Source organism: Henckelia pumila, chromosome 3 (genome assembly GCF_033568475.1).
Source record: "Henckelia pumila isolate YLH828 chromosome 3, ASM3356847v2, whole genome shotgun sequence".
NCBI lineage: Eukaryota > Viridiplantae > Streptophyta > Magnoliopsida > Lamiales > Gesneriaceae > Henckelia > Henckelia pumila.
Window position 1 is genome coordinate 65,277,092 of NC_133122.1, and position 19,555 is coordinate 65,296,646.

Below are 19,555 nucleotides of genomic sequence, written 5' to 3' on the forward strand. Positions count from 1 at the left end.
GGCATGTTTTCTGCACCGGCGACTCGAAAAGGAGAAAGAAAATCTTATCGAAATACAGATAGAATCATTCCCCATTGCAGTAATTCAATGCCGTCACGAATGTGCCACCCCTCGCGTACGTTAGTATATAGCACTGTGCTTAAGCTGCAGAGAACAGCACCAGCTGAAGAAGAAGATTATTGTTGTTGTTTAATTTCTGTAATGCAATGCGAAGTTTGGAAGTGAGTCCAGAAACCACGATGCAATAAATCGTACTGGGAATATTGGGAATATGGGAAGTGCCGGTGGGGGAATGTCGGCGGTGGCGGTGCTTCTTTTTTTTGAAACTCAGAATTTTTTTTTCTTAGATACATTGACATGGAACATATACTTTTTATTTTGTGGTTTTATTAATCGGGTAATTTTCTTGCCCCCTGAAAATCGTTAAAATGGGAAATTACTGAGAATTCTATGGCTTATATCAGTGGATTTCCCCTTTGGTTGCATTTCATACCTGGGATCGTGTTTCGAACTGATAATGAGCCATTCAAGGTCATATTGCTGATTCTTGAACTTTTTCCTTTATTGTTAAAAATCTGTGTAATGCAATTGATTATATGAGGATTTTCTTTTCAGGCTGAAATGAAGCGGTTTACAGCTAAGATTGTGGACTTGATGAAGGGAGAAAAACTTTATGCATCCCAAGGAGGGCCTATAGTTCTATCTCAGGTATTTTTTCATAAAACAGGAAGTTTTAATTAGCTGATTGAATAACAATTGTAATGAAAAATTGGATACTCACTTCCAGATTGAAAATGAGTATGGAAATGTCCAGTCTGATTATGGCAGCGGTGCCGAGCCTTACATCAAATGTGCTGCAGCAATGGCTGTTTCCTTGGATACAGGGGTGCCCTGGGTTATGTGCCGGCAGGATAATGCTCCCGATCCTATTGTGAGTTGTCTTCTGACTTTTTTCCGGTTTCACCTTAGCCCAACTGATTTTATCGGTTTAAAATGGACTAGTGACTAATTGATTTCTTGTACATGTGTTTACAGATGAGTACCCTGGAAAAAGAATTTTGAAACTTAATGTGTAAATTTTCGAACTATAAAATTCATTTCCCAACATCTTTAAAATCAGGCCACCTCGACCACCTGGTCTCATGTCTCCCCCCATCCCCCCTGTTCTATACCTCGTTGATTGGTGTCTGGATGAACCTTCTATTTATCGTGTTGAATGACTACAGATTAACACTTGCAATGGGTTTTACTGCTATGATTTCACTCCAAATTCAAATAAAAAACCAAAAATGTGGACAGAGAATTGGAGTGGATGGTACGGCATTTCATATCATATTCATTTCAGTTTAATCATTTCTTGTTTCAAGATGCTTATGATTCATCTTAAAAACCTAGGTTCTCTACTTTTGGTGATCCTGTCCCGTACAGACCAGCAGAAGACCTTGCTTTGGCAGTGGCACGTTTTTACCAGCGCGGTGGAACCTTGCAGAACTATTACATGGTAATTACAATTGACCATTTCCAATATTTAATGTTATGCAAGTATAAAAACACTAGGTCAACTTTTTCAATGTTTTTTTTCACAGTATCATGGCGGGACGAACTTTGGCCGGAGTACTGGCGGACCTTTCATTACAACAAGCTATGATTTTGATGCGCCGATTGACGAATATGGTATCGGGTTTTGCATATATCTCTCTCTTATTCTCGGTGTTTTCAGCAACTAAGAGCATCCTACTGATTCACATCCAAGATTTAAGTTTTCATGGTTACTCAGTTTGAAAATAGTTTAAACAAATTGCCCAACCCATGAGACAATATAAATCAACTGATATTTCAAAATGATCGTTCTTTATATGGATATTTTCGAGTTTGGATTTTATTGTGTTCTAGGCCTTTTAAGGCAGCCAAAATGGGGTCACTTGAAAGATTTGCACAAGGCTATAAAGCTTTGTGAAAACGCAATGGTGGCAACTGATCCTCAAACTATTTCTCTTGGTTCAAATTTGGAGGTATAACAGCTTTCCACATTTCTTTTGTTTTTGTAACGTGACATTCCTAGAATTGGCTTATTTTCCGAGGACAAAACTTCTAATAGGTTCCAGTGTTTTATTCGAATCCTCCACCTGAAGTTCAAAGAGAAGTTTAGAGATTTTAAACTCCTGTTGTATTTTGTCATCTCTTTTCATTGATACTTTATCTATGCCAGGCCACTGTTTATAAAACTGAACCAGGGCTATGTGCTGCTTTTCTCGTAAATGTGAATACTCAATCTGATGTGACTGTAACATTCAATGGCAATTCATACAACTTGCCTGCTTGGTCTGTCAGCATCTTACCTGACTGCAAAAACGTGGCCCTCAATACCGCAAAAGTATGCTTCATAATCTCTGCATTACGTTTTCCTATCCAAAGTTATTGAATATCCAATTCTTGTAGTCTCTATAATTTGTATCCTCCAAAAACCTTGGAAGCAATAATATAGATGTTGATACGAACTAAGATACAAGTATTTTTGTCCAAATGGCAGATTAATTCTGTGGCCACGATCTCAAAATTTGCTCGCCAACCCTCAAAAGACGGTAGTACAGCTTCTGATGCATTTATATCAGGTTGGAGTTGGATTACTGAACCAGTGGGTATATCTAGTGCTAATGCATTCACAAAACTTGGGTTGCTGGAACAAATAAATACTACAGCTGATAAAAGTGATTATCTATGGTATTCTTTAAGGTAAAAAACCATTTGGAAACACTATTCTTCTGCTACAGACGTCAGGTTTTGATGTTTCTGATTGTCTCAGTGTTGAAATCAATGGAAATGAATCAAAGACAGTTCTTCACGTTGATTCTCTTGGCCACATGCTCCATGTTTTTATCAACGGAAAACTTGCAGGTAAATTTGGAATAAATGCTGCTAACTGAACCTCTCTGTGTTATATTTTCTCTGTTGTTTAACTCAGCCTTCAAATTCGTTGAAAACTGAATTTTTGTGTGATGTTATATAAACATGGTTCTAAAATATGGTGTGTAACAAGAAAAAAACACATTCTAATCTAGGCAATCAAATATTTAAAAACTTGAGCTTTTATCACTGGAAGATGGGAATGATGCCACCTGTTAAACAGGGGGCAGGAGAAGAAGCAATAGTCTTCGTGAAGTTTCAATAGATGTTCCTATCAGCCTTGTACCGGGGCAAAATAAGATCGATCTGTTGAGTTTGACCGTGGGGTTACAGGTGCTTGTTTTCGGGGCAAATTCTCGTTGCAAACTATTATTATTCCCTAACATAAAGCTATGCCGATTTAGAACTATGGAGCATACTTTGATACAGTGGGAGCCGGTGTTACTGGCCCTGTGCAGTTAAAAGGTTTACAAAATGGATCTACAGTCGATCTATCATCACAGCAATGGACATATCAGGTATTAATGTAAAAATTTTCTTGAATAGCCGTACCAGTATTAAGTTAATCATACATTTGATATAGTTAAACATACATACGGACATTGTCTTCCGTGATCATCAATGATTTAACGTGTGGTTTAATCTGTTGTTATTTCATTTTGGAATCCGTGGCAACAGATTGGTTTGAAAGGAGAAGAATTGGGCCTATCTAGTGGAAGTTCCTCTCTTTGGGTTTCACAGCCTGCTTTGCCTAAGAATCAACCATTGGTATGGTACAAGGTAAATGAACACATATTTTCTCTGTTCTAGATCATGTGTTTAAATCTAAAATAACCAAACGCCAAACTTATTCTTCTCTGTTCTTTGTGATATAGACAACCTCTGATGCCCCAACCGGAACCAGCCCAGTCGCTCTGAACTTCACAGGAATGGGGAAGGGTCAGGCATGGGTAAATGGACAGAGCATAGGGCGTTATTGGCCAACTAACACGGCTCCAAGTAGTGGTTGCACTGATTCTTGCAACTACAGACGTGTTTATAAAACAAGTAATTGTCTGAAAAATTGTGGAGCAGCAACTCAACAGCTGTATGTTTCGTTACCTGAACTTGTATTCTAAAATTGTTCTACTTTTCATATTTGATATGGTCGAAAAATCATGCAGCTATCATGTTCCCCGTGGTTGGCTACAGCCAACTGGAAATGTCATCGTAATATTCGAGGAAACAGGAGGCGATCCAACGCAGTTATTTTTCGTTACAAAAGAGACGCAAAGTGTATGCTCAAGAATTTCGGAGACTCACCCAATCCCGGTTGATTTGTGGACTTCTGACGAAGAAACAAGGAAGAAAACTGGACCAACTTTGTCACTTTATTGCCCTTTCCCGAATCAGATCATATCCGAGATAAAATTCGCCAGTTTTGGAACTCCTCGTGGGCAATGTGGGAGTTTTAGCCATGGCCCATGCAGCAGCAGAAGGGCCCTCTCAATCGTGCAAAAGGTTCAATTCTGTTGATCCATTTGATCAGGCAAAAATCTTCGGGCGCAAAGACGCGGTTTTCCGACTTACAATTTGCATTGTTTGCAGGCTTGCATAGGATTGAGAAAGTGCAGCATTGGAGTATCAGTGGATACATTTGGTGATCCCTGTTCAGGAGTGGCCAAAAGTTTAGTGGTTGATGCCTCCTGTACATGAACAAAATAGCTCACTATATAATACCACAAATTAATAAAAGCTTGATTATATTCAACCTTAACACTACATAATATTTACAAGCCAAATTTTTTTATCACTATAAATCAAGAATCACCAATATTCTAGCTGTTATCAAAATCCTCTCCTCCCAAGGGGTTCTTAAAAATAGCCTTTCTGTATTAAATGTGATTGTACGATTTAATTACCCTTATCAATCTAAATTTCTCATAATTTCATCAACGGTTAATTATAATTCAGTCTCCAAATCTAAACAAAAATTAGTGATCAGTCCCTGTCAGAAAAAAACTTTGTTTAAACTTCCTGGGCCCACATGTTTTGTTTCGGATAAAATTCGGTACAAAACATGAAAAATATGGTACAAGTATATGATATTTGAGTATTAACTGTTTCAAATCTAGTACTAATATATGATTTTCGAGTACTAAAAAAATAGTGATATTAATAAAATATTTATCTTATTTGGATGGAAATCGGTACAAAACATTAAAAATATGGTATACATATATGATATTTGAGTACCCAATGTGTTAGATCTGGTACAAATATATGATTTTTGAGTACTCAAACATATGTTGCAAGTTTACATTAATAAAGATGTTTAGATTTTATATTCAAAATCTTATTTTTTGTACTCGATCTTGAATAATTAGTGCTCAAATATCATATAATTGTACCATATTTTTAATTTTTTGTACTCAATTTTATCCGAGAAAAATAATGTGGGCCCAGGGAGTGCAAACAACTTTTTTCTGACAAGGGACTGATTCTTAATTTGATTTTTGGTTTAGGGACTGAAAACCAATTCACCCTTTCATCAAATAATGATGTGATTCTTTCTGACCAATTACACGCGTACACGTAAAGGTTCGTAACTACGGGTTTAGTACGTCACCCGCAGGGTACTACCCTGCGGGTGACGTGACGGATCATGAGTGGGTAAAATCAGTGGGTCCCATGTGGGGTCCATTGATTTTACCCAATCATAATCTACCACGTCACCCACAGGGTAGTATCATGCGGGTGACATCGACCTTACCGTAACTACGGACTGCCATTTATATGGAAAACTTTTGAATTTTTAAGATTAAGATTTAACCATTTTATGACAGGTTTTATCCCTATATGTAAACAAATAAATATTTATCAATTTTTTATGACATTTTTAATAATTAATTTTGTTTGTATCATTAACTTACGTGATATTTCGTACTTTTTATTCAACATATGAAGTATTAATAGATAAATTTGGAGAAATATATATAAAAAAATTATCGTGTACCGCACTAATTTTATGATTTTTTCCCCTCGATACATACTATGTATTTTACTTTTATTCTAAAATAGTTGTAAGAAATAGGTCAATGTTCAATTAGTAAATTGCTTAAATAAAGACTTGCCGTAGCATACGTGCTGCTCTTTACAATTTATGTAGTACGTTGATTCTTGGATATTTAGCAATTTAACGTGGAGTTATATATGTAGCTTTGTATGTGAGAAAAACTATATCTTTAGATGTATCGTCGAGGGATTACTAGCATGAAATTTTATTTTTTCCTTACGTAGGAGAGAGTTGATTTTATGTCGACGTAAAGGTTTATATATAGTCAAATCAATTAAAATTGGATCTTAAATGTAATATAACGATAATATAAATATTTATGCTAACATCCCATCAACCTTTTTTAAAAAATATATATATCCCATCAACCTAAAACAACATAAGATTTTTTTAAAAATTATCATCTTATTAAAATAACTGTGTACATTAATTATTAAAAAAATAATCTTAAGCTCTTAATTTTAATATTTAGCAGTGATTCGAAGCACACGATGCATATATAACATAATAATAAAAAAAAACTACGTACGTAACTAAAAAGAATTGAATAAGATTAAGAATAAATAAATATATGAAGTAGAAATTAGAATTTGATAACAGTTTCTTTAATTATATTGGAGATGATAATGAATTCTAGATCATTAGAATTTTACTTTTTGATTTTTAAAAAACAAGTTGGAGCTAGTATGCGTGTTATGTTGCACACTAATGTACATGTTAGTAACACTATATATATTGATGTATTGATGCACGTGTTGCATGATTGTATAATATTAATTATATATATAATTAATTTGATTTATATTTAAATAAGAGTAATATCATAGTTATAAAAATTATCAAAAGACTAAACTGTAATTTGAAATGTCGAAATATATATAAAAAAAACAAAAGAAAACAAAAACTTAATATCTATGTGACAATTTTGGTAAAAAAAAAAATTAAAAACAATTTTGGTATTAAAAAAAAGTAATAAACATAAAAAAAAAAAAAAAAAAAACAGATAATGTGTAAGGGAACATATTCTTTATATACAAGCTGCTAGTAGAGAGGTAGATATATATTTATCGGATAAAGTGTAATTTGAGGCGTGGCAAATGAACGAAGTAAACCACAAATATAGATTAATTTTGGATGAACATAAAGTATATTAATGTGTATTATATATATTCATGAAGAACGGATCATCAAACGTACGTAAGTTGATTAATAAAACAAAGAGATGCAAGAAAAAATGCGCACCAAACATTCAGAGAAATTCACTCCCCAAATTCCTATATAAAAAACCACACCCCCTTTCTCTTATGATCACATGTAATTAATTAAGTCAGCCGTTTTGTCAGCCTGTTGAGTTTGTATATATCGATCTCAAGAGGCTTATAATAAGCGCAAAACGACTACGTATCTCCTTTTTTTTTTCCTTGTAATTAATATATATTCAATTTGTGAATAAAACAATATATAAATTTGTGATATATATATTTGTATTCGAAATGGGAAGCAATACTATATCGCGGGCGCTGATCGCGTCTCTTGTTCTGGCTGCAACGGTGTCGCTTTGTATAGCCGTGGACGTGACGTACGACCGGCGGGGGCTGGTGATCGATGGCAAGCGTCGGGTTTTGGTCTCTGGTTCCATTCATTATCCACGCAGTACCCCAGAGGTAATTAGTGTATATATGGATTTAAATATGATTTTTTTAATTAAAAAAAATACATACGAAAATATAATAATTTTAAGCTTCATTATAGTTTATTTAAAATTCGTAGCTAAAATGTACTGTAAAATAATGCATGCACAATTATACTTTGAAGCGAATAGCTAGATATGAAATTATATCGAACTTTGAAGTATATTAATTAAACATTTTAAATATTTGTGACATAAAGATTTTACACAAAATATCGATTCATTTTGTTTGATAACTTTATAATTAATTTCAACTAATTCAAATCCAAAATATGATTATAATTAAGACGTTGCATGCATGAATTAATTGCAGATGTGGCCAGATTTGATCCAGAAATCAAAGGAGGGTGGTTTGGACATCATCGAGACCTACGTCTTCTGGGACATGCATGAACCTGCACGAGGCCAGGTGAGATAAGATGATTAGTTCTCAAATGTTTTTTTTTTTTATTAGATCATATTAATTCGATTTACAAATTAATTGTATCCCATTGGAGTAAAATAAAATATAATGACATATTTCGATCTTGCAGTATGATTTTACTGGGAGAAAAGATTTGGTGAAGTTCTTAAAATTAGTAGGTGAAGCTGGTTTGTATGTTCATCTCCGAATCGGACCTTACGTTTGCGCTGAATGGAATTATGGGTAAGCAAGCGCTTCCATTTTTATTTTTATTTTTATTTGTTCTTCCTTTATGATTAGAGATAGTTTGCTTATTGATTTTATGGTTTTGTAATTGTATCACAGTGGGTTCCCTCTTTGGTTGCATTTTATCCCCGGGATTCAGCTTCGAACGGACAACGAGCCGTACAAGGTTTCTTTTTATTTTCCTTCCCTTTCTTCGATTTGGAGAATCAATTAAGTTATTGTTTACAAATGTTCATTGCATGAATGTTTTTTAGGCGGAAATGAAGCGATTCGTGACCAAGATTGTGGAATTGATGAAGCAAGAAAATTTGTATGCATCCCAAGGAGGACCCATCATTCTGTCTCAGGTATGGTTAATGAGAGATCTTGATACAAAGAAAATGTCTATTAGTTTCTTAGTGCTTTTGTTTTGAGGAATATATTTAATGAATCTCTGAATGGCAGATTGAAAACGAATATGGCAACATTGATTGGGAGTATGGCCCAAAAGCCAAAAGTTACATTGAATGGGCAGCAGAATTGGCTATATCCATGAACGCTGAGGTTCCATGGGTGATGTGCCAGCAAAATAATGCCCCTCAATCTATGGTGAGTTCTTGATTTCTTGGAGCCTACGTCCTCGCGCTAACTAAGGCGATGCAATCTTAAGTCTAGGCTAAGTGGATGGTTCTTATGAAAATAATAATGAATTAAATATTTTGTCCCTTCTCATTGGATCTTGGTTCCGATTTGAGTCGTTGTTCGAACTAACACTTACTCTTGTCATATCTGTCTTGTAGATAAACACTTGCAATGGCTTTTATTGTGACCAGTTCTCTCCAAATTCTGATCAGAAGCCCAAATTTTGGACAGAGCTCTGGAGTGGATGGTAACTTGTCAATCCCTTGAGATGCATGTTTTATTTTAATTTCGCATACATTTGTGCTCAGATTTTGGTATCTGATTGCTGATGATTATTCATTGGTGTCATTTGTATTTAGGTTCACTTCATGGGGTGACCCTGTTCCATACAGACCTGCGGAAGACGTTGCTTTTGCCGCTGCGCGTTTTTATCAGCTCAATGGAACCTTAGTCAATTATTACATGGTACTTCTGATTTTCGTTGTTGTTTATTTGTGATAATTAGAACTTTCTTGCTGATTTCGGTTCCATTTATGCAGTACCATGGTGGAACAAACTTTGGCCGGACTTCTGGTGGACCCTTCATCAGTACAACCTACGATTATGATGCTCCTATTGATGAGTTTGGTATGCCTCTCATGCACACTGATTGCTATTTGATGCTATACAAATTATGAGTGTTTCTTGTTTTGAACAAAGCAGCATAAAAGTATTTAAATTTTCAAACCAAAGTTTAACATGAGTTTCATGGCTTAATGTCAAATTAAACTTGGATAATTGATCCCAATCTCCTTAAAATCCTCCTGGTTTAATCTTGAGGTATTTGAAAATTTGTCCATGTCTATCTCAGGACTCCTGAGACAGCCTAAGTGGGGTCACTTGAGAGATCTACACCAGGCCATTAAACTTTGTGAAGATGCAATGGTGGAGGCCGACGGAAAGACCAGTTCTCTCGGATCAAATGCGGAGGTAAAACTTCAACTTTGATTGTCTATTGATTTTGATGCATGAAGTTATGCCCTGTCAATCTTCATAATTCAGCTCAAGGGAGATTCATGTTCTGAACAATTATCTTGGGCTCTATAGATCTTTACTTGGAACTATTTACTCACAGCAAAGTATAAATTTGGACAAAAAACAAAAATTCCATGGGTCTTGATCATGAGATCTGCTATTCAGCTTTAAATCTTAAAATTTATGCAAGCGGAATAACGGTGGTAGATTACTTTCCTTGGCTCTGTAATTTGATGTCCTCCTGTTGCATTAACTTGATGTTTCAAATGACTTTAATGCTCTAAATTCTCATCATTGTACTGTGCATGCATTATTTTGTTTCGCAAACTCCTCATATTTTATTGTGTTTCAGTAGTTTTCAACCTGCACTTTGTATTTTTTCAGGCCACTATCTATAAAACTGAATCAGGGAAATGTGCTGCTTTTCTAGCCAATATGGACAACCAGAAAGATCAAACCGTATACTTCAACGGCAATTACTATGACTTGCCTGCTTGGTCTGTTAGCATCTTACCAGACTGCAAGAATGTCGTATATAATACCGCGAAGGTTTGCCTCATAGACCTTTATGTTGTGTCTCTCATGAAACTGTGGATCCTACTTGTTACACGTAGATTTCATATTCTTTAATGCTCACAGTTTTTCAAGTTTTATGGTAACATCTTGAACAATGTCTTAAATCAAAGGGTGATTTAACATGTTCTTATCACTGCAAGATTACCTGGCATATGTATCAACGCAAATTACTTCACTGATTTTATTTTTTCAAATTACAGATTAATTCAGTAACAGCAACAACAAAGTTTGCCACGTCCGGTGCATCCTTCTCAGGTTGGAGTTGGTTCCGGGAGCCTGTTGGTATCTCAAGTAACAGCGCGTTTCAGTTACTTGGGCTGGTGGAGCAGATTAACACTACCTCTGATAAAAGTGACTACCTTTGGTATTCTTTAAGGTATATACAATTTGATCACAAAAAACTTGTAAGAAATTTTTCTTGCTTGTTACTTTTTTGACATTCACTATTGTGTTTCCAGCACCCAAATAAATCCAAGTGACCCTTTGCTTCGAGATGGCTCTCAGATTCTATTACATATCGATACACTTGGTCATGTATTTCATGCCTTTGTCAATGGAAAGCGCATAGGTATGGGAAAACGATTGCTACCAACATAATTTGTCTTAGATCTTCTTTTTTCCATTCTATGAACTCAGCTTGCTTCTGGATCGGGTGTTTGCAGGTAGTGGAAACAGTCACATTAACAAGGCTTCCATAGAGGTTCCTGTGACCCTTGAACCCGGAACTAACAAGATAGACCTCTTGAGTGTGACCGTGGGATTAAAGGTTCCAAACACTTCGAGTACTTTCTTTTAAGCAATGATGGAGAACTATTTTCTCATTCAATTCCCTTCCTGATTCAGAACTATGGAGCTTTCTTTGATTTATCGGGAGCGGGAATTACTGGTCCAGTTAAGTTGAAAGGTTTAAGCAACGGTTCAACCATTGATCTCTCATCAGAATATTGGACGTATCAGGTTATTGGTCTAAACTTTGCAACACACTTTATACTGTGATGGGACTTGTTCTAACTGAAGACTATTGTTAAACTGTACAAGTACTGAGAAAAATCTTTGTAGAGCATTTAATAGATTTACAACTTTTCATCATTATAAACTTTCTCACTATGAAATATTCCTCACCAGATTGGTTTGAAAGGGGAAGAATCAGGGCTTTCTACAGGAAGTTCCCCACTTTGGTCATCCACGCCTGCTTTGCCTAAATATACTCCTCTGACTTGGTACAAGGTAACGGCATGCTTTTCTGTGTTCCATGTCTCTGATTGTTTGAATAGTGACATGCAAATTATGCAATAACCCCTAAATATCGTGTTCACAAGAGCTTCGCACGAATAACTGGCTTCTAATACAACACCATAAGATAAGCTTTCATCACCTTTCATGAAGCAAAAAGTAGTCCCGAAACTTGAAAGCTCTCTTCTCTGGCGTGCTTTTTGCTTTCAGCTTTCCAGCTTTAGGTTCAAATTGTTCATGCAAGACAACATGATCTGATATCTTCTGCTTTCTTGATCTAGGCAACTTTTTCTGCTCCCCCTGGAAATAGTCCTGTTGCCATGGAGTTCAAAGGAATGCAAAAGGGTCAGGCCTGGATAAATGGACAGAGCATTGGACGTTACTGGCCAGCCAGTATTGTTAAAGCAGACGCCAAGTGTAGCAATTGCAACTACAGAGGAGGTTATGACCAAAACAAATGTCTCGCAGGTTGTGGAAAATCAACTCAGCAATAGTGAGTATATCAAATTTCGGCCCTGCTACTTCTAAGTTCTTTCGCATGCTACCTGCATTCACGTCGCCTGAGTATAATATTTGCAGCTATCACGTCCCTCGTTCGTGGCTTAAACCGAGTGGCAACGTCTTGGTGATGATGGAAGAAATTGGTGGCAATCCAACGCATGTGTCTTTGGCTACAAGAGAGATAGGACCTATATGTGCACGAGTTTCTGAAACTTTCCCAGCCCCCATTGCTTCATGGAACTCTAACCATTTGCAATCCAATGCCAGCGTGCCAACACTATCACTAGAGTGCCCATCACCTAACCAAGTCATATCGGAACTACAATTCGCGAGCTTTGGAAATCCTCATGGAACCTGTGGAAGCTTCACCCAAGGTCGTTGCAGGAGCAGACGGGCTAGGCGTGTCGTCCAGAAGGTTTTGTTTTGTTTTTTTCCCTGAATTTTGAGTTTTTAAAACAATATTATGTCCAAATTAAGATGCTTCTTTCTCACCGTCATGGCAAATGTACACAGGCTTGCGTTGGGAAACCAAGATGCAGCATTGAAGTCTCTGTGACGAATCTTGGTGATCCTTGTCCAAATGTTACAAAGAGTTTGGCTGTACAAGCTACCTGTGCTTGAGAACCTAATTGTTGCGCTATCGGCTATTCGGATACAAGTCAATCACATAATTTATGTCAGTTAGGATTCGAGAAATTTTTTATTTTTCTCAAGTCTTTTAACATCTGTACATAATCCTTCCCACTCCATCTTGTACATACCATGATTTTTTTCATGATTATATATAATGTTGTATAAAAGAATATTTTTCGTATTTATGTGTTTTAAAGATGTTATATTTGAAAGTGCTTTTAAAAAAAGTGTGTACATCCTTTTCTTTACAAATAAGCACTTTTTTTAAGCATCTAGTTGAGTTGATCTTCAAATGACGTTTTTCTTTTATCTTTTTTGAACGGTCAAATAATATTCAGTGAGGCCAAATAACAACATATTTAGCAGCCACATTTGAGGGTTTTTTAAACCTGCAAACCTGGCAAGAAGATGACTAGCATATCCTGGCCTCTATGTCTTCCCAAGGATTCCCTCATCAAAGTCTGAAAACTCGAAAAACTTCAACTGTGTTTGTCTCTCCTGTCGAGCAAATGCACCATGAGAAGGTAAAATTGATAGTTATGAGCTCCGTTTTCTCCTTCACCAATAGGCGTCGCTCTCGTATCCATTTCGACTACGCGGTTTTGTTCATGCGGACTACGTGTAACCCCATGGCATCATTGTTTCTTCTATTGCCACTACCTTTTCGCCACCTATACTTCTCCATTACGCCTCTCCATCTGTGGGAACTTCTGAGTTATTTGTCCCATTTTACGACAGTGGCGTCTATGTCATTGCGCAATAATAAGTTTATACAAGGGAGCAAATATTTAGATTATTTTTCACAAACTTCAAATACGTGTTGATATAGAAAAGTCGCATTAACGTTTTTTCTTTTTCTAATTCTTCACTGTTAGTTTTTTTTTTTTTTTTTGAGAAAAATTCTTCACTGTTAGTTGAAGTTGTATAAATACTTTCTTTCATTGTATCAAACTTTCAGATGAATATACGATTTCTTCATTTGTTTCTCATTAACAATACGGAATACCATAAAACTAGCAATTTCTTAAATATATGTACACGACAACTCGAGTACAAAATAGAGGCTGCAAACTACTTTTTAAAGCATTGAATCTCTGCTAAAGAATAAATAATGTCAATCAAAAATCAGAAGCTCATAGAAGACGACATGCGATAAAAGTTTCATCCACCTTCTATAAACCCACTTCACACGCTTAAAATGCCATTTTTTGGTCACTGTTGATATATTGGAAGATCGTATTTAGGCGGTTGGGGAAGGCGAATAATTCCAGCAGACGAAGCAGTACTACTTGAAGTGTCTTCGCTGGTTTCTTTCACCATCTTCAAAAAATAACTATGCCTGTACAAGTAAAAGGTCGTTAGGAATCAATTGCAGAGTATTTTTGGTTGTATTGTATATGCTCAATATGCATACCATCGAGTGTCAGCAGTCAATTCCGGGTGGAAAGCAGTGGCTAGCAAGTTTCCCTGTTTTACAGCAACAATCACCTTCTTTTCAGATCCAGGAATTTCCTGATGCATGAAAATCATAAATTATATCAAAATGGTGAGTGCAGAAATAAAGAGAATCAAATACAGCCCACCAACAGAGATCTGTCACGGAACATAGTATTAGTATCACGTACTTTAAGACTTTAAAAGGGGCTATAATCATATATTTTCGGCATACAAAATATTATCATGCCAGAAGAAATTGGAAAGAAGAAGAAACCTAATTTACCTACATAAATCTTTTCTAAGATTGGCTTGAGCGTGGCAGTACTATCATTATCCCTTGTCGTAAAATTCTTATAAACATCATTATCCCCCCATGTCCATGCAAAGTGTTATGTCAATTTTAATTATCAACAGTCAACACCCCAAAGTAAATTATCAACAACTGTCTTTTGATCAGATGAATGGGAGGATTGCGAGGAAAAAAGTTAGAAGGGATACTACATGAAGAGATCCATAACAATATGTTACGTGCATGACAATGATGGTGTTCTGTCTAGTTTATTTAAGACCGCCCAGCATTGGAGGCCTTAATCTTTCCAAGGGGAAAAACCAACCTCTATCCAGATTTGATAATGATATGACTTAGATTTTAGATGTAAATCAGAACACCAAAAAGTTTTTAACATCTTTCATATTATTTCTTCAAAAGTAGTTGCTCTTAATTAATGGGACTAACATCACTAGGTTGAAGTACTTTTTGGAAAGATATTCCTCTTTAAGTAGACCATGCGTGTGAGAGTAATAAAAAAATAATAAAAACATTAGCAGTAATAAAGTGAGTATGAAGAAGTGAAGGCGAAAAATGAGAATGATCAAATTCGACCTCTGAACTTTCAACTGAATCAAAATTAGCAGTTCTGTCAGAATGAACTGCCACATCGGCCAACACTTGTACTTCTGGACCTACTTCAAGAATTCCAGGGGCACGAATAAAGACACCACGAAAGTTTGGTGGGCCTCCTTCTGTGGCTGCAATCTCAGGAACTGAAACGTCCAACTCAAAGCTTTGCAGCTGAAAAAGCGACATTGCTTGGATAACAGATATATTGATTTTCTTAAGAAAATGAGAGGGAAGGAGGAAACTAAATTTGAAATCAATCGTAAAACTCAATTTGACAGAAAAATACATCCTTCTACATCATATTCATGTACTTATATCCTCCCCTACTGTTCACAAATGTCCTGCTTTAAAGTGTGAATCCATTCTCTGAAAAGTAGCATGCACTCACGCCATTCTACTGATCTCACTTAATCATAATACCGATAGATGACTTGGAACTGCTCTTAGAATTCACATTCACGAGAGTTGAAACATTGGGATTTTATATCCTGCATCGATGAAATGAGAAGCTATTCCGAGAACCACATTCAAAATGAAAAAAACTAAATCATTAAACAATCATGTCCGTGTCTTAAATCCAATACAATTTCTTTTTAAGGAAAAAACCGACAAATAGAGAAGATAAAAATCAATTTATAAGAACCTGACAATAAACCGACATCGGTAATGATAAGAGTCATGAAGAGGAAGAATGCAATAAATGTATATTTGCATGCAGTTGATAGCTAATATCTTTTGGTTTTCCTTTTGGTGAAGTTTGAGAAATGTAGTGGGAAAAGATTGCTACGATACCTGACTGCCAAAGAAGTTTCTATGCACAGTACAATTAAGGCCACCGATCAATTCCTGCCCTCCACTTTTTTGCCCTGAAGGAAAGGACATATAAAGGAAATGTCAAAACTGAAAATATAAACTCTACAAGCATCTCATTACCCACTTTACTGATAAGAATGCTTTCTGTATGCTAATTATGTCAATCCATTAGCAAAGCGAGAACATCTATTGTATGATGATCCATTAGCAAAACGAGAACATCTAGCAAGTGGAGAAAATCTATCGAGATTCACAAAAGTGTGAAATTCAAGCCAGTGCCAAGGAAATGATAAAATAAATATACTAACCAATTGCTTTGTCAGCCAGGAAAATGAGACCAGCACAAGTTCCCCAAACCGGTTTCCCCATTTTAACAAACTCTCTCAAAGAAGGGAACTGTGGTTGAAAAAAAGTTTAGCACGTAATAATTTTTATATGCACATTGTTGCCAAAATAGATGCAGATAGAGCGCCACCATAGTTACTACAACAAACTTTTATACAAGAAAAAGTAGTTGAAATTGGTACAAGGAATTAAGGGTATCAGGTTTGAACAAACTTTCTTTTTCTTTTGATAGCTACAATGTGTTAACCCAATATTTCAGTAAGGGTATTCTAGAGTTCATTAACCTTGAAATAGCATGATAGATGAAATTAGAATACAACTATCTACAACCAGTTATAAGGAATAAGAGTCTGAAAACAGAAATTTTATCCTAAAAGCATTTCTACCATTTTCTTTTTTTTTTTCACCACCTAGTGGAGGACATAATAATTACTAATTTACTATGCATTTCAAAAGTCCTAGAGAGTTTGAAATAATGATTTCAATAGATACAGCAAGCTAATCCCTTTTCTTATTGGTCACGCTCAACCATTTCCATGAAATTAAAATGACATTATTCATACAGACAAATATGTAGATTGGTGATATCCATCATCCTATACCTACTCATCCTGAATATATACCACTTGAAATGGCCTAGGCCGTGTGAGCCATCACCCATTTCCAACAAACCAGAAATCAAAGATGGAGTTTGAACCAGTAAGCTTCTTTCACAAGAAGCTTGGGCACAATTGCAAACCAAGAATTGTTATGTGAATGATATACCCAATAATGATATCACAAATTTTTAATGACACTGTCAATCCAGGAAACCGTACACATGCTTAGCCACCTACTGTGGAACACTTCCTCCTAATTCTCCCCATTGTAAACTGCTTTCTTTTCTTCACTCAGATGAACTGACAGCAATGGATATGCAAAGGCAATACCTTTCTTCCATCCAAATAAGTTACATAAAAACTCTCATTGAAACTCAGCCCATAAATTCTTGCTTTTAACCTTATTGAATATTCATTGAGCCAACAGATCTACCTGTCTCTAAAAATTTTTGTTTTGTCGACTGAATGGCCTTCACACCACGCAAGCAAAAACATGACATAAAACAGAATAATACAGGTCATCATTAGAAACGCCACTAGAACAGTTGCAGATTAATATGGACAGCAACTTGAAAATAGAGATTAGTGGAAGAGACATATGCCCTTCGACCTCTTTTTCTTAGAATTCTAGTTTAACCATCCCACAAAAATAATCCCACCAATCAAATTCCCAATTCGTCTCATGCAAGCCACCGGCAATTTACTTTGAACTCTGCTTCTCCCCCTTTTTCCGAATACAAAATACTGATCACTAAAAAACTATTTCACGAACCATAAAAGTTTAAAACCAACTGAATTCCCAACCTTCACATATCTTGTGCATCAATTAAAAAAGAAGGACCTACGAGGTTATGATACCCGGCAAGCTTAGCCATGGTGGTGCTCTCTCCGCCCGGTATAATAAGCGCGCTCACATCTTGCAGCTGCTCCGCCTTCCTTACCTCCACTCCAATCACACCCAACCTTTTCAAAGCTGCATCATCGAATCCACACAAAACAATCACGGACCCGTTTGCATGGATATGCATGCTGAATAAATACATACCCTTGAAATGGTCCAAAAGTAAGCAAATACAACATACAAAAGCAAAAATAAAGCTGTGTCCAACCAAAAATTTCATTTTAAAGCAGCTATATTCTAAAATAGTGCAATTTCTGCACAAAATATAACATTCATGTCCAACCCACTTGCTTCAAATCTTTTAGAATATTCTCGAAATATTCATTTTACTTTACTTTTTTATATTACTTTTTATTATTTATAAACATATATATATTTATACATTTGCATTAATTAATTATATTACATTTAATTTTTATTATATTAATATTATAATATTAATAATTACAATAATATTACTAAAATGATAAATATATTAATTTCGTATTATTATAATAATATATTATAAGATATTAAACATAAATTACTCCAAATAATGAAATAAATTATACATCTAATTACTTTTAAAATTATTAAATGTTTTTAATTATTATAACACAAAATAATTATTTTTAAAATAATACCTTAATTACAATTCATTATTAATATTACAAATTAGTGTTTCATAACTATTTTTATTTTTATTAATTTAATTATTTTTGCATTATATAAATAAGAAAAAACAATAAAAAATTTTTAAAAAAAATAGTTGCTCCCTGCGTCAAATTTGACGCAGGGAGAAAATCCATGGATGCTACTTTAAAGTAGCGTCCATGGGTTGGAGGAACCCCCTGCGTGAGACGCTAAATCAAAAAAAAAAAAAAAAAAAAAAAATAGTGGTGTCCCAAGTACGAAAACATGCCTGCGATGTGTTCGTTGAAAGATCCCTGTAGAGCTAGCACGCCAACAGTCATGGCGCCAAACCGCACAAATGCGTCTGTTCAGTGATGAGCTCGAGACTCCTGCGATGAAGAATCGTGTCTGCCTTTGCTTCACTGAAAATAATGATAAATGGTTTACAAATTTGTTAAATTGGGTATTGGGCTGGACTTATTTTTGGGCCAACTTGTATTTAGTGTCCGTAAATCAGGCCCCAACCTGGTCAGAAAGGACCACAATTAGTCGGGTTGCTCGAGACCCGACCTATAATCAGATTTTGAAAAAATATATATATCTTTATAATTAATTGAATTTATCATTTGATAAATAAATATAATTTTTCAAAAAAATCCTAATAAAATTCATAATTCTTGATTTGACGCTTGTATTTATCGGACAAAGCAATTGACCAAAAGAAAAATTCACAAATTCCACCGTAAAAATGCATATATCACCCACCACCATAATACTAAAATATTAACCAAAAGAATGATTAATAAGTTTCTCAATTCACGGGTCAACATAAACAACTCAAAAAAAAACAAATAAACAAACAAACAAAACAACACAACACAACAACAACAACAACAACAACAACTCTTAAAAAAAAAAAAAGGTGAGCCCCACCCCCAAGGGCCCCACACAGAGCCGCTCCAAGCCCCGACGTGAAGGGAGGTAAATCAGGGTTATGCCTGGCCAGGTAAGTACCCAGGGAGAGGAAGGCTCGCAAGCGCGATAAACAAGGCCAAATACACATTTTACGGG

At 35.5% G+C, this 19,555-nt stretch overlaps 3 protein-coding genes across 5 annotated transcripts; 2 read left to right on the forward strand and 1 right to left on the reverse strand.

Annotated features, from left to right (window-relative positions):
- Positions 1 to 4,701, forward strand: LOC140886428 (beta-galactosidase 8-like). 3 transcript variants are annotated; one of them, XM_073293004.1, is made up of 17 exons: positions 1 to 307; positions 465 to 531; positions 616 to 708; positions 788 to 931; positions 1,227 to 1,315; positions 1,396 to 1,501; positions 1,587 to 1,674; positions 1,894 to 2,012; positions 2,210 to 2,374; positions 2,531 to 2,733; positions 2,804 to 2,895; positions 3,128 to 3,237; positions 3,309 to 3,422; positions 3,583 to 3,684; positions 3,780 to 3,991; positions 4,068 to 4,404; positions 4,492 to 4,701. In XM_073293004.1, the coding sequence occupies exons 3-17, from the start codon at positions 622 to 624 to the stop codon at positions 4,597 to 4,599; spliced, it is 2,076 nt and encodes a 691-aa protein (XP_073149105.1). In that variant the 5' UTR covers positions 1 to 307; positions 465 to 531; positions 616 to 621; the 3' UTR covers positions 4,600 to 4,701. The 3 variants fall into 3 exon arrangements, with proteins under 3 accessions (XP_073149105.1, XP_073149104.1, XP_073149106.1); XM_073293003.1 differs by having other exon boundaries at positions 1 to 531; XM_073293005.1 differs by lacking the exons at positions 1 to 307; positions 465 to 531; positions 616 to 708; positions 1,894 to 2,012 and having other exon boundaries at positions 880 to 931.
- Positions 4,702 to 7,275: 2,574 nt separating this feature from the next.
- LOC140886598 (beta-galactosidase 8-like) lies at positions 7,276 to 12,933 on the forward strand. Its single transcript, XM_073293260.1, has 19 exons — positions 7,276 to 7,623; positions 7,963 to 8,058; positions 8,183 to 8,295; positions 8,398 to 8,464; positions 8,553 to 8,645; positions 8,743 to 8,886; positions 9,078 to 9,166; positions 9,279 to 9,384; positions 9,459 to 9,546; positions 9,770 to 9,888; positions 10,318 to 10,482; positions 10,710 to 10,885; positions 10,968 to 11,077; positions 11,172 to 11,275; positions 11,353 to 11,466; positions 11,635 to 11,736; positions 12,024 to 12,235; positions 12,322 to 12,658; positions 12,757 to 12,933. The coding sequence occupies exons 1-19, from the start codon at positions 7,453 to 7,455 to the stop codon at positions 12,862 to 12,864; spliced, it is 2,514 nt and encodes an 837-aa protein (XP_073149361.1). The 5' UTR covers positions 7,276 to 7,452; the 3' UTR covers positions 12,865 to 12,933.
- A 923-nt stretch (positions 12,934 to 13,856) lies between these two features.
- LOC140890876 (probable pyridoxal 5'-phosphate synthase subunit PDX2) lies at positions 13,857 to 18,912 on the reverse strand. Its single transcript, XM_073299014.1, has 7 exons — positions 18,774 to 18,912; positions 17,817 to 17,944; positions 16,336 to 16,423; positions 16,007 to 16,080; positions 15,197 to 15,385; positions 14,291 to 14,388; positions 13,857 to 14,215 (listed from the first exon to the last, which is right to left on the reverse strand). Exons 1-7 carry the CDS (start codon positions 18,823 to 18,825, stop codon positions 14,089 to 14,091), a joined length of 756 nt encoding a protein of 251 aa, XP_073155115.1. The 5' UTR covers positions 18,826 to 18,912; the 3' UTR covers positions 13,857 to 14,088.
- Between the last annotated feature and the right edge of the window lie 643 nt (positions 18,913 to 19,555).